General features: G+C 52.5%; 1 protein-coding gene and 1 long non-coding RNA gene across 6 annotated transcripts in view; one reads left to right on the top strand and one right to left on the bottom strand.

Annotated features, from left to right (window-relative positions):
- PAX8 (paired box 8) overlaps nucleotides 1–12,469 on the top strand; it is a 65,246-nt gene that overhangs the window by 38,837 nt on the left and 13,940 nt on the right. For 2 of the 5 annotated variants that reach the window (XM_005212816.5, XM_005212815.5), the window contains exons 4-9: nucleotides 523–723; nucleotides 2,506–2,594; nucleotides 2,888–3,013; nucleotides 3,455–3,630; nucleotides 8,218–8,338; nucleotides 8,771–8,977. In XM_005212816.5, the coding sequence (XP_005212873.1) occupies nucleotides 523–723; nucleotides 2,506–2,594; nucleotides 2,888–3,013; nucleotides 3,455–3,630; nucleotides 8,218–8,338; nucleotides 8,771–8,977 (920 nt within the window). The remainder of the gene's footprint in view (nucleotides 1–522; nucleotides 724–2,505; nucleotides 2,595–2,887; nucleotides 3,014–3,454; nucleotides 3,631–8,217; nucleotides 8,339–8,770; nucleotides 8,978–12,469) is intronic. The other 3 variants (XM_002691400.7, XM_005212819.5, XM_005212820.5) reach the window with 3 other exon arrangements.
- On the bottom strand, nucleotides 7,765–8,772 carry LOC132346580 (uncharacterized). The gene is made up of 2 exons (XR_009496447.1): nucleotides 8,326–8,772; nucleotides 7,765–8,010 (listed from the first exon to the last, which is right to left on the bottom strand). It is a non-coding gene; the product is annotated as an uncharacterized lncRNA (long non-coding RNA).

Raw genomic sequence — 12,469 nt, 5'->3', positions numbered from 1 at the left:
TTTATGGAGAACAAAGGTGAAACCAGAAAGTCAGGGCAGAAGGCCCAATGACCCCAGCTGGCTTTCTGGGGAAGGAGGGGTAGAACCAGGATGGTCGAGAACAGTCAGTCATGCTTCAGCCAAGGAAAACTGGATGGAGCAAACGGCCACCACCTTGAGCCTGTATGTACACACAGAGCACACTCAAAATGTCCTTTCTTAGAAGGGGGATCTTTTGTGCTCCATAAGGTGTTTCCTGAAGGTGTTCAGGTGCAGAGGGATGACAGGAAAGAGAGAAACCAGGCATCCCAGGGTGAGGCCTTTTGAAGAGCGTTCTGGTTCAGCAGCAGCATAAACCTACCCATGCAAGGGAAACAGGCAGTGACAGGAACATGGTGCCAGAGACCACCCTTGGGGGTCACCATTCACCCCCTCAGGCCCTTCCCCAAGCAGCCTCAGAGGGGAACGAGAGCCTCTGGCTAATTTGCTGCCCAAAGATCCCCACCTGCTTACTGGGTACTTCTTTGGGGTTCTCTATTGGAGTAGGTACTACGAGACTGGCAGCATCCGGCCTGGAGTGATAGGGGGCTCAAAGCCTAAGGTGGCCACCCCCAAGGTGGTGGAGAAGATCGGGGACTACAAGCGGCAGAACCCAACCATGTTCGCCTGGGAGATCCGGGACCGGCTCCTGGCTGAGGGTGTGTGTGACAACGACACTGTGCCCAGTGTCAGCTCCATCAACAGGTGAGACGGACACCGCAGCCGGGGACTGGGGTCCCTGGGCTTTGGGGGAATCGTGATGGAGACCTGACTTGAGTGGAACAGAACCTTGGAGGGGGCTGCATGCTGAAGAGTCAGGCTGGAAGTGCCCTGGGCCCAGGGTAGGTACCATACCTCTATAGCATCCCCACTCCCACCTCAACGTATCCCCCTCCCCAGGGCTGTACTCTCGCAGTTTCCTTCCCCACATACCACATCCTCTTTCATTCAATAAAAGAAACTTCTTGAATCAAGCCTTTCCTGCATGAGACACAAGACCCCTAACCTGGACCTCATTCAAGCATCCACTCATTTGTTTAGTCATTCAGTCACCACCTCAGTCAGTTATTCACTCACTCATTCATTCACACATACTTTACTCATGTGTAGGCCCTAAGGCTGGAGTAGGAAATGGCAACCCACTCTAGTGTTCTTGCCTGGAACTCCCATGGACAGAGGAACATACAGTCTGTCGGGTTGCAGAGTTGGACACAACTGAAATGACTTAGCACACATGTACCCCATGGAGATGCACAAGTCTTGTCTGTGTGGCACTTACAGTCCAGTAGGAAAACAGACACTAACCAAGTCCTAATTGATGTCCACGCAGTTCTAAGTCTGGCTAGGGAGAAAAATATGAGGGTATTGAGCTGGTGTCAGGTGGCTTGGTTTAGGGAGGTTATGAAAAGATGTCCCAAGTAAGAAGTAACAAATAAGAGTTACCTAGGTGAAAGGGGGAGTGAAAGGAGCTTGAGAGAGCATGTGCAAGGGCCCTGTGGCTAATAAGATCTTATACGAGAAGCTGAAAGAGGGAAGTCCCTGGCAGTCCAGTGGTTAAGACTCTGCACTTTCACTTCTGAGGGCCTGAGTTGGATCCCTGGTTGGGAAACTAAGATCCCACAAGCCGCATGGCCAAAAAGAAAAGAAAAGCTGAAAAGAAAGCCAGCAGGTAAAGGGAAGGGGAGAGCACAAGGTAGACTGAGGTGGAGATGTGAATAAAGTCTGTTTGCCCCTCAGAGGCCGGGGGTCATGCTACGTATTCTTACCTCTCACCTATAAGCAGTGGCAAGAACCTTAGCACGAGATGTTAACCATGAGACTGACTTGCATTTCAGAAAGTCCAGTCTGGCTGCAATAGAAAGAAAAGATTAGAAAGGGTCAAGAGCAGATACGAGTGGGCCAGTGAGTGACCCTGGAGGTAGAGTTTAGTGGTGGCAGTGAGATGCAGAGAGGGATCAATGCTGAAGAGAGTTAAGAGGTCAAATCTACCAAACCTGATGACGGCTCAATGGAGGAGGGAGGGAGGCAGATACTGAGACCCACCTGTACTTCTGCCTTGAGTGACCGGTGGGCTAATCATGGAATGGGAACAGTGGGAAGGACCAGGCGTGAGGAGTAAGGTCGTGGGTTTGAGTGTGGACAGGTTGAGTTTGGGGCTTTCCGGATGGCTCAGTGGGTAAAGAATCCACCTGCAATGCAGGAGATTCAAGTTCGATCCCTGCATCAGGAAGATTCCCTGGAGGAGGAAATGGCAACTCACTGTAGTATTCTTGCTTGGAAAATCCCATGGACAGAGGAGCCTGGTGGACTACAGTCCACGGGGTTGCAAAGAGTCAGTTGCAATTTAGCAACTAAAAGAACAATGAGCTGAGTTTGGGCTGAATGTCTATAGATACTCAAGTGGGATCTCAAAAAGGTGGATGGAGCTGGGGCAGCCGGAAGCCCTGTCTCCTTCTGCTATAAGGGCTTTTCTTCTCTTCCTTACAGAATCATCCGGACTAAAGTGCAGCAGCCATTCAACCTTCCCATGGACAGCTGCGTGGCCACCAAGTCCCTGAGCCCAGGACACACGCTGAGTGAGTGCCGAGGGTCCCACAGTCACACTCAGCCCCTTGCATACACACTCCCATCCATGTACACACAGAGAGTTGCACACAAACATGTCCACACAGACATACCCATATGTTCGAACTGAGCCCAAACCTGGCTGGAATCCCAGGGAAGATTCTCTGAAATGTTTAGGGCTGGAAACAACACAAGCCAGAACCCTGGCACCAGTAGGCAGGGCCCCTGACTCCTCTGTGGTGGTGTCAGGGGCTCTGAGGGGTGTCAGGCCCACATCCTGACCCTCTGTCTTGCCCCACTGCAGTCCCCAGCTCAGCTGTGACGCCCCCAGAATCTCCACAGTCGGACTCTCTGGGTTCTACTTATTCCATCAATGGGCTCCTGGGGATCGCCCAGCCTGGCAGCGACAGCAAGAGGAAGATGGATGACAGTGAGTGCTGGGGGGACCAGAGGGTAGGTTGGGGGTGCAGGAGGGCAACTGCTAAGACAGGGCTTCTCTGGTGGCTCAGGTGGTAAAAAATCTGCCTGCAATGCAGGAGACATAGGTTTGATCCCTGGGTCAGGAAGATCCCCTGGAGGAGGGCACGGCTACCCACTTCATTATTTTTGCCTGGAGAATCCCATGAACAGAGGAGCCTGGTGGGCTACAATCCATGGTGTCACAAAGAGTCAGACATGACTGAGTGACTAATACTACTACTACTGATGAGACAGAGACCCCCTTAGGCCCAGGACTTTGTGGATTGTCTCTAAGCCACCCGGAAGTCTTGCTCTTCCCTCTTCCCAATTGAGTCTGCTTCCCCACTCTGGCCTGGGCAATGGGTCGACAAGCCCCCTGAAAGCTTTCTCCCTGCCGGGGGATGCCTGCCAGGTGACCAGGACAGCTGCCGGCTGAGCATTGACTCCCAGAGCAGCAGCAGCGGGCCCCGCAAACACCTCCGCACGGACACCTTCAGCCAGCACCACCTCGAGTCGCTTGAATGCCCCTTTGATCGGCAGCACTACCCGGAGGCCTACGCCTCCCCCAGCCACACCAAAGGCGAGCAGGTGAGGGGCCAGCTGGGCACGGGAGGCGAGCAGACAGTTGGGAGGGAGGGAGGAGGGCAGAGCAAGACATGGTCTCTGAAAGCTCCCTAATCAACTGGCAATTCTAGAAGCAACTAGAAGTTGCTTGATGGGCCCAGGCACATGCTTCCAGCAGCTCCAAGGCCGTCATGGGCATTATTTCACCAGACGCTAGCAGCATCTTCCTGCTCATCCTTCCAGCCCCCTGCCTTCCCTCACTTGTAGCCTCTGAGCTTAGAGCAATGCAACCAACCGTGCCATCCCCCTGCCACAGTGTCTCCCCCAGATAGCAGGGTCAGGTCCTACAGCAATAAAGTCGCAGCTCCAGCCTTTACAGCATGACCTCCACCAGCACCTCCAGCCCCGCCTCACGCCACTCACGCCTCCCCACCCCTGTGCCTGCCATGCTCTCGCTCCTCTTGTTCACACCTCTCTGCCCCGGCACACGGTGTGCCCTCCTCGCTGAATGCCTTCCTCCCACTTCTCTGCCTGGAAAAGTACTGCTCGGCTAGTATGACTCAGCTCAAGCCTCACCTGGTCCATGAATTCTTCCCTGCCCCTCAGACACGCTTCATTTTCACTCTCCCAGACTTCTGCATGTCCGGGGTGGGAGGGGCCACCCCCCAGAACTCATGGGGTAGTGTCACTGCCTAGCGGACAGAGATGTCAAGATACAGCACATTTCTTGAGCACAGGGCAGCATCTCAAGGCATCTTTTTTACCTCCAGCATCTCCCATTGTGCCCCTCTAACAGATGCTTAATAAAGGTAGACTGAGTAAATGCAATGAGAAATGCAGCCCGAGAAATGCAAGCTACAAGCAAAGTTTTATTCCCAGTGTTCGGGACAGGTGAAATGGCTTATCAGGGGTTGGCTTCTATGAAAAACTGGCAGAGATGTCCAAAGTGTCTCCAGGAGCCAAAAAATAACTCTGCACCTCTGTTAATTATCTTCTGTCAACACCACAGTCTCAGTGTCTTCCCCATCCCCTAACCCAACAACATCAATCAGCTGAAGATTTTCTCTACTGCTCATCCCTCTCAGCTCAAGGTGTCATCTGAGCCAGGAGTGAGGCAAGCCCGTGTACCTTTAAGATCTGAGCAGGACAGTGGTGACGATGCCAGTCACCGGCTGAACCACTGCCAGTGACCGTCTAGGCGGCTGGGCCCTTGCCAACAACGCAGCTGGGCAGGCAATCTGCGTCAGCGATTTTATCAGCCTGGGCTGTGACAACCAGGAGCGCTTCAGAGAAGGCTGGCCGTCAGCAGACCTGGGGAGAGGGCAGGGCGATCAGCCACGAGTCAGCACATGGCACCCCAGGCCGGGGTTGACTGGGCAGGAGGGGAATGGGGCCACAGGGGTAGGTCTGCCGGGAACCTGCTATGAGATATGGACCCCACACAGCTCAGTGTCCTGGTAGAGAAACCTTGCTGCTGAGACCCACTGGGTTGTGCAGAACCACTCCTGAGCTCCCCTACCCCTCTGCGGGACCTTGCTTGATTATAAGGCGTCCCAAGACCCTACTCCAAACTGGCATACATACATAGGGGATCATGCAAATGGAGAGTCTTGAGCCAGAGGACCCACAGGGCCCGTTCAGTCCAGTCTTTCATTTGCCTGGAGAGGACTAGGGCCAAGGAGGGTGGAGAGGGCTGACAGAAGTGAAAGTTTGTGGAGCTCAGACCTCTAGGCCCTGGTTTCATTCAGACTGGTCCACTGTCACCTGTTTTAAATATGGTGCTCCTATGTGAGTTCTTATTTGAAGACTGGAAAAAGAGAACTTAAAAACCATGCAACTACTCTACTCCTTCATCCTACAGTTGAGGAGATGGAGGTTCAGTAATGACCATTACTGATTGAGTGCCTTGCTCAGCCAATCACTCCCTCCCTCATTCATTCCCCTGCTCGATGTGGAAGGACAGGGAGGACCCAGCCTGTGCCTGGGGCTCCTTGCCTTTCCCACAGCTGCCAGTGCTGCCAAAGGAACACCCCAGTGTCCTCTTGCTGGGCAAGGAAAGGGCCTCTGGTCTGGGAAGCTGAGAGAGAAGCACAGTTCCTCACACCTGACCTCAGGATGGGGCAAAAGCATGGCCATCTTTTCTGTAAAATCAACAAAGGGCAAAGCATTCAACATAAACATTTCTGTGGGCTCATTTCTGGTTGCTCTTTTACTACCAGGCACAGTTAGGAGTCTGCAAAGCTCTTGTTCCTCTATTTCACAAGTGCATCAAGGAACAGATCAACACAATGTGAATATTATGATGACAGAGCCTCAAGAACTGGGCAGCTTGTGACCCTTCACATAACTCTAAAGTAGCTGTTTATTGAATGTTTGTTACTAGGCATTTTGTGCTAGGTGTTTAATGTAGGTATATAAAATCTCCTTTAATCCTTGCATCAGCCTTATAAAGAAGATCTATTATGCCTGTTACACAGGTGAGAAAACCAAGGCTCAGAGAGGTCAAGGAGACTAAAGCTACTAAGCTGGTGATTGCAGAACAAGAGCTCAAACTTGTCCAAGTCCTGAGGAATTGTGTCCTCTGCACCCCAATTCAAATCCCACCCCAATAAGAAATCCAATCATCCTTGAGATGTTTAAGGCATTTGGGGTAACATTACTGAAATGTCTGATTTATAGGTTTGTTTTTCACTGAATTGTTAGATTTTGGAGAGCTATAGGATTTTGAGGTGGGGCTTCCCTGGTGGCTTGCTTCCCTTGTGGCTCAGCTGGTAAAGAATCTGCCTGCAATGCGGGAGACCTGGGTTCAATCCCTGGGTTGGGAAGATCCCCTGGAGAAGGGAGCAGCAACTACCCACTCCAGTACTCTGGCCTGGAGGGTCACAAACAGTCAGACACAACTAAGCAACTTTCACCTCCCTGGTGGCTCAGATGGCAAAGAATCTGTCTGCAATACAGGAGACTTGGGTTCAATCCCTAGGTCAGGAAGAGCCCCTGGAGAAGGGAAGGGCAACCAACTGCAGTATTCTTGCCTGGAGAATTCCGTGCTGAGAGAGCCTGGTGAGCTACAGTCCATAGGGTCACAGAATGTTGGACATGACTAACACCACCAGGATTTTGAGGAGGTGTTTTATATCAGATCAACATGTCCACAAAACATTTTAAACTTTTCTTACATTTCCTAGAAATCAGGCATTTTGTTAAATTTCATGAAACCAGGCTCTAAGTAACTCTACCCTGACTAGAAGCAGGAAGCTCCCTCAGAAGGTGTAGAACCAGAGTGCCATTTAGTCAGTAATTGCTGCTACAGGATAATGGTGCCCTTGTGGTCTCCAGAGTTGACTGCAACTTCCATAAGTGCCTGGCATGCAACCAGAAACTGCTGTGGCTCCTTGGAGAACCCAGCTCAAATCGTTGAAAGCGATTGCCTTTAGAGAGCTGTTATATAACCACGGAGCACAAGCCTTGATTTTGGTTTTTGCACACCGGTTCACAGAGCATATTAGTGACATGTGTGATCCACATGTGGGGAGCAGAGGTGTGTGCTGTTTCGTGGCCTCATGGGAGGGTATCATGATGAGGGGTGATGTACCCTTGCCTTTAATTGAACAAGTTCTTCTTGGAAGAAGCATTGGAGAAGATGGCCCACTCATGTCAGGGGAGGCTCAGTGAAGTCTAAAATGAAAACCCCCGGGGGTACTTGATAAAGAATTTTTAAACAAAAGTAACCACAAATATCATCTTCAAGCTTAATGTGCACATTTATGTTTGCTTGGATATGGAGAGAGAGGGAAGAAGTCTACCTATTTTGCTTAGGTGTCAGGTCTGTCCTTTTACTGAAGGAGAGAGCGCAGGGGTCAGGATCAGATGTCCTCGATTTAGACTCCACTTCGTACTCACCTAGGACATTCACCTCTCTGGTCTTCAGGCTTTCAGCATCTCAGACATAATATTGCTTGCCTACGTCACAGGGCTGTTGGGAGAAATGGATCAGGATAACACAGGCAATGTCTAATGCCTGCTGTCTTTACATGTAAGATGTGGTCATGATGTTATCCACTGCAGAGCAGTGGTGAGAACATAGGTCCTGAAGTCAGACCAGGGGAGTGTGACTTCTGTGGGAGTGTGAGAAGTGTCTTGACCAGCTCTGTGCCTCCATTTCCCATCTGGAGAATATTTTAATGAAAGGAGGAAAGCACCCTGAACAGTCCCACGTGCTAACTGCCCCAGCCCTGCATCTTGCCCTCCGTGGGCCCAGACAGGATGAGGAAACCCGGAAGGGGCCCAGCATCCAGCCAGGGTGTGGTCCTTGGAAGGACCCACTCTCTTCTGTGTCTGGCGCTGTTGCCACCAGCCAGCCTTGAATTCCAGAGCTGCCGCGGAGGGCGAGTTCTGCCCCTAGAACTGGGAGAAAAACAGAAGGGCTGTAAGTCAGAGAATAAGAACTGATTAAACAGACTAAGTGGAGTCAAGACTGAGCGAGTGAGCGGGAAGAGGGGACAGAGGAAGCAGGTATTTTCTAGGGGGAGCCGGCTGGCGGGGGTGGGGGGGCTTTAAAAGGAGAGCCTGCCGCCCACAGCCTCTGTGCGCTCACTTCTTCTTGTTCCCCAGGGTCTTTACCCGCTGCCCTTGCTCAACAGCGCCCTGGACGACGGGAAGGCCACCCTGACCCCCTCCAATACACCCTTGGGGCGCAACCTCTCGACTCATCAGACCTACCCCGTGGTGGCAGGTACGATGCCCAGAATCTCCTGGGCCATGCGGGAGCCGGCTGGCGGGCAGAGCTGGCTGGTGGAGAGGAGGAAGGTGTTAGGGCCCTGGGCCTGAAGAGGAGAGGGGACTCTGCTGGCCGGTCAGCAGGTGGGTCGAGAGGGTCTCGCCTTCTGTCCTCGGCCCTTTCTCCGCCTGCCCCGCAGCGCGGGGCACACGCGACCTGCGTCTACACTCACAGAGGCACAGCAGGGAGACAGAAGTGCCCTCTCACCTCCTCCCCCAACCTGAGTGACACCGCGTAGCCCCGCCCACTCCCCGCGCCCCGCCTCAGGGAGGAGCCCGCCCGCGCCTCGCCGCCCCGCCCCTCCCGCATCTCATGGCTTGGTTTGTGCATGTTCCCGCCCCATCATCTCACACCCCTCTCTCCTTGTTGTCTCCCTCCCTCCGGCAGATCCTCATTCACCCTTCGCCATAAAGCAGGAAACCCCCGAGGTGTCCAGTTCTAGCTCCACCCCTTCCTCTTTATCTAGCTCCGCCTTTTTGGATCTGCAGCAAGTCGGCTCCGGGGTCCCAGCCGGTGCCTCGGTCCCGCCCTTCAATGCCTTTCCCCATGCTGCCTCCGTGTACGGGCAGTTCACGGGCCAGGCCCTCCTCTCAGGTACGACAGGGAGGTCCCGGGTCTTGCAGCCATCGCGGGGGGCGGGAGGGGGAGTCCTCACGGCCGGCCGCCAGTTCCCTACTTTGGGTCTAGCCCCTACTCTCTTCCCGAGTCCTCTCCACCATCATCCTCTTCCCTCATTCCTCCGACCACTTTTGGAGGCTCCAAGATGCGGTCCTCCATGCCTGCAAAGTCAGGCCATGGGAGGGGCAGGTACTCTGGGGGGTGCTTGAAAGTGGGGGTGCCTGGTGGATTTCCAAAACCTTGACCCAAAGCCCCATGAAAGTGCCAGAACCCTAAGACCAGGAGCCAGACTCAGTAAAGCCCCAAACCCTTGGTCTGGGTAAAAAAAAATGCAAAAGAAGAAAAAAAGAAAACTCTGGAGGGAGAAAGGCTTTGGCTTTGGGGGCCAAATTCTGGATCAAATTTCTAAGGATGGAGGGTCAGTCCCAATTGGGTCCCCATAGTGTAACTCTTGTGTCCCTAGCTTAAGTGTCTCTCTTGGAGGAAACTCAGGCAGAGTGACTCACCAACTCAAGAGAAGGGGAAGCAGGGACTTTTCATCAAAACCCTCATCCAACTGAAGTCTGGAAGCACCTTAGGGACATTTAGTTCAAATCTCTCCTTACACTGATGGGCAACAGGCCCAGGGAGAAAGACCCAGCCAAAATCCCTGAATAGGAACATGGTGACATGTCACCCTGCGTGCGCCCTGTGGATCAGATCCCAGCAGAGCTGAATCTCCCGGGCAGAAGGACATTGGCCCGTCCAGGCAAAGTCTGAGCAGTGGCTGAAAAAGTCAGAGGTGTTTGGCTAGGCAGGGAGAAGGGCAGAGGTGGAGTGAGGGAGGGAACAGAGCCTGATAACAGTTTCCAGATATTTGAAAGACGGCCACAGAGATGAGACTATTTCAGAAGTGGGTCCAAGGCATTGAACCAGGACCCAGGGAAGAAACCAGGAGTGGGCCAGCCCTTCTGGACCAGTGGTTTTCAAGCTTGCTGGGTCTCACAACACTCTTGAAATGGAAAGTTTGAAAGAAGCCAGGTATCCAGACCAGACAAATGAAGAGCTGCTCTGTCTGAAGTAGGGGCTCTGCCCAGGGAAAGCCCTTGCACTTGAAAATCACTGCATCATAAGAACCAGACCTCTGTCCACCCAGAGGGACCTCAAGGTCATCTTATTCAAGTCTATTGACCCTTCCTTATAACTGTCTCTACATTTTATGTCTGTCTGGCACCTAGGACGTTTTTTTCCCCCTCTGTGCATCCCCGTGTCTAATGAAGGAGGACCTCTTTGAGGAGGTGGGCACAGAGGTAGAGGGTTCATAAAGGAAGCCCAGCGTGTGGGCAGAGAGGCAGTGATGAAGCAAGGAGGAAAGTGTTGACTCAGTGCAGAATTTCAAAAGAGGGTGAAGTCAGCGGAGATGGGTCATTTGTTTTGACCAAAGTGATTAAAGAAGAAAAGTCTGTGAGCTGAATGAAGTGATGTCAGCCAGAGAAAATGGGACAGGGTTAGGAGGGGAGAGAGGAGGGGGAGAGTCGGAGAGACTTAAATTCAATGTGTGTGGGGGAGGGGCCCAGTCACTGGGCACCACTGCCTGCCTGTGTATCTGGTGGGCGATGGCCAGGAGGGCTGAGAAGAGGCAGGTAAGGGATGATGGTGTGGGTGAAGCATGTGGTGTGGGGGAGCAGTTCTTCACTTACTGGGAATTGTGAAGAGGCTGTGCAGGATCAGCCAGAGAGGAGCAAGAAGGACCCCGGGCAGTGGGAAGCAGATATGTCAGAGCACAGACCTGGGCATTGGTGTGAAGTGTGGTTGAAACAGCCCAGTGCAGAGTCCCTACCCTCAAACCCCACCCCTACTTTCTCCCCTCCCTTAAGGGCTTCACGCACCTCCAGACAACATGTGATCAAATCAGGGGTGATGCTTCCAACTTCTACGAGCTCTTAGTTTAACGGACATGCCCTGTGTCCATTGTCCATGCAGGACTGGGAGGTCATCCTTGCATGGGGCAAAGCAGCAGGCAGCAGACACGCAGTGGTCATTCAGGCGGGGGGCCCCCAGAGACAGACCCTGGTGAGGCTGATGTGGAGGGTGTGACCCCCGTGAAGGCTGTGGAGCCCAGCCTAAGGGTAGAAGAGGCAGCACAGAGGCAGGGGCTCTGGGAAGAGCAAGCAGGGCCCAGGTTTGGAGAGGCTTGGTCTAGATGGTTACTGAGAGCAGGAAGCAAGTCAAGGCCACAGTCTACAGAACTGGGCCTGCCCTGTGACTCAGCACAGGGGTTCAGGATGGCTAGTGTCCACGCTGAGCCCAGGTGGTGGCCTGGAGCTCCTGAAAGACTGTCCCCTTGCAACATCCAGTCAAGATTGAACCTAAATGTCTACCACGTGGCTGAGCCAGAGTGAGCAGACTGGGGAGATGGGGTAGGATGAAACCAGATTAGGAAGGGAGTAATTTGAGACTTCCTTGAAGATCCAGTGATTAGGACTCCACAATTTCACTGCTGTGGGCCCAGGTTCAATCCCTGGTCAGGAAACTAAGACCCCATAAGCCATGGGCACCATGGCCAAAAAAAAAAAAGGAAGGGAATGATATCAAGAGTCTGGGGGCTGGAAACCTATCCAGGGGAGCAAGAGATTGATTTAGAAGAATAAAAAGAAAGCCAAGACCAAATTAATGCAAGGTAATGATGCTGCAGACAGGGGAGAGGATGAAGGACTAGGTAAATTTTCATTCCATAGTCATCACCTATCTGAATGCCCTCCCCAGCTCTCCTCCTCTGAGTAGCTACCTATGGACTGGACCCTGCCTACCACCTCCCACCAGGTGTTTGCCTGCCTCAGTCTCCACCAGGTCAAGTTCTCCCCAGCACAGTCTCTGCTAATGCGATGTTCAGGATGGTTTTTCTGGGTCTCAGCTTCTCCCTAATTAGCCAAGAAAGAAGAAATCTCAGGGTTTGGGAGACAGGAGGATTGCCCCTAAATTCTCCTCCCAGATGCCCCTGTCTAGGGTCCCAGCACACTGACCGAGAGCAATATTGATGCTGTCCTTGTCCTGTCTTTTCCCTGGCTGACTCCAGCTCAGCTGTTGAGGAAGCCCTGACTTTGGCTTTATCATCAAAGAGTCCGTTACCCGCCTCCATCCTTCTGTGCAAAATTATATTTAATCCTGCCAAAGAGATTTCTGGATTGCCATAAATTCTCCTTGCTATCAGAGCGAGATAAGGAGTTGAAAAGAGGTCACATAGAGGGCGGACATCAAAGGAGCCGATAAATGGTCTGAAATCACCTCTACCCTCAGAATTCCCCCAAGTCCTGGTTTTCTGACGCTGGCCTCTACCGATACGTAGGATATTTACCAGCATTTCTGAGATGCTAGTGTTTTCTTGCAGAACCCGACTTCCCAGTCATTTAATATGCAGCTTTGTCTACATCAGCTTCTTTTCATATATATACATATATGTGTGTATATATAATTTATTTTTTTTGTGCG

The sequence above is a fragment of the Bos taurus genome, chromosome 11 (assembly GCF_002263795.3).
Source record: "Bos taurus isolate L1 Dominette 01449 registration number 42190680 breed Hereford chromosome 11, ARS-UCD2.0, whole genome shotgun sequence".
NCBI classification, from domain to species: domain Eukaryota; kingdom Metazoa; phylum Chordata; class Mammalia; order Artiodactyla; family Bovidae; genus Bos; species Bos taurus.
Note: the sequence above shows the minus strand (reverse complement) of the source record. Positions and strands in the feature narration are given on the sequence as shown.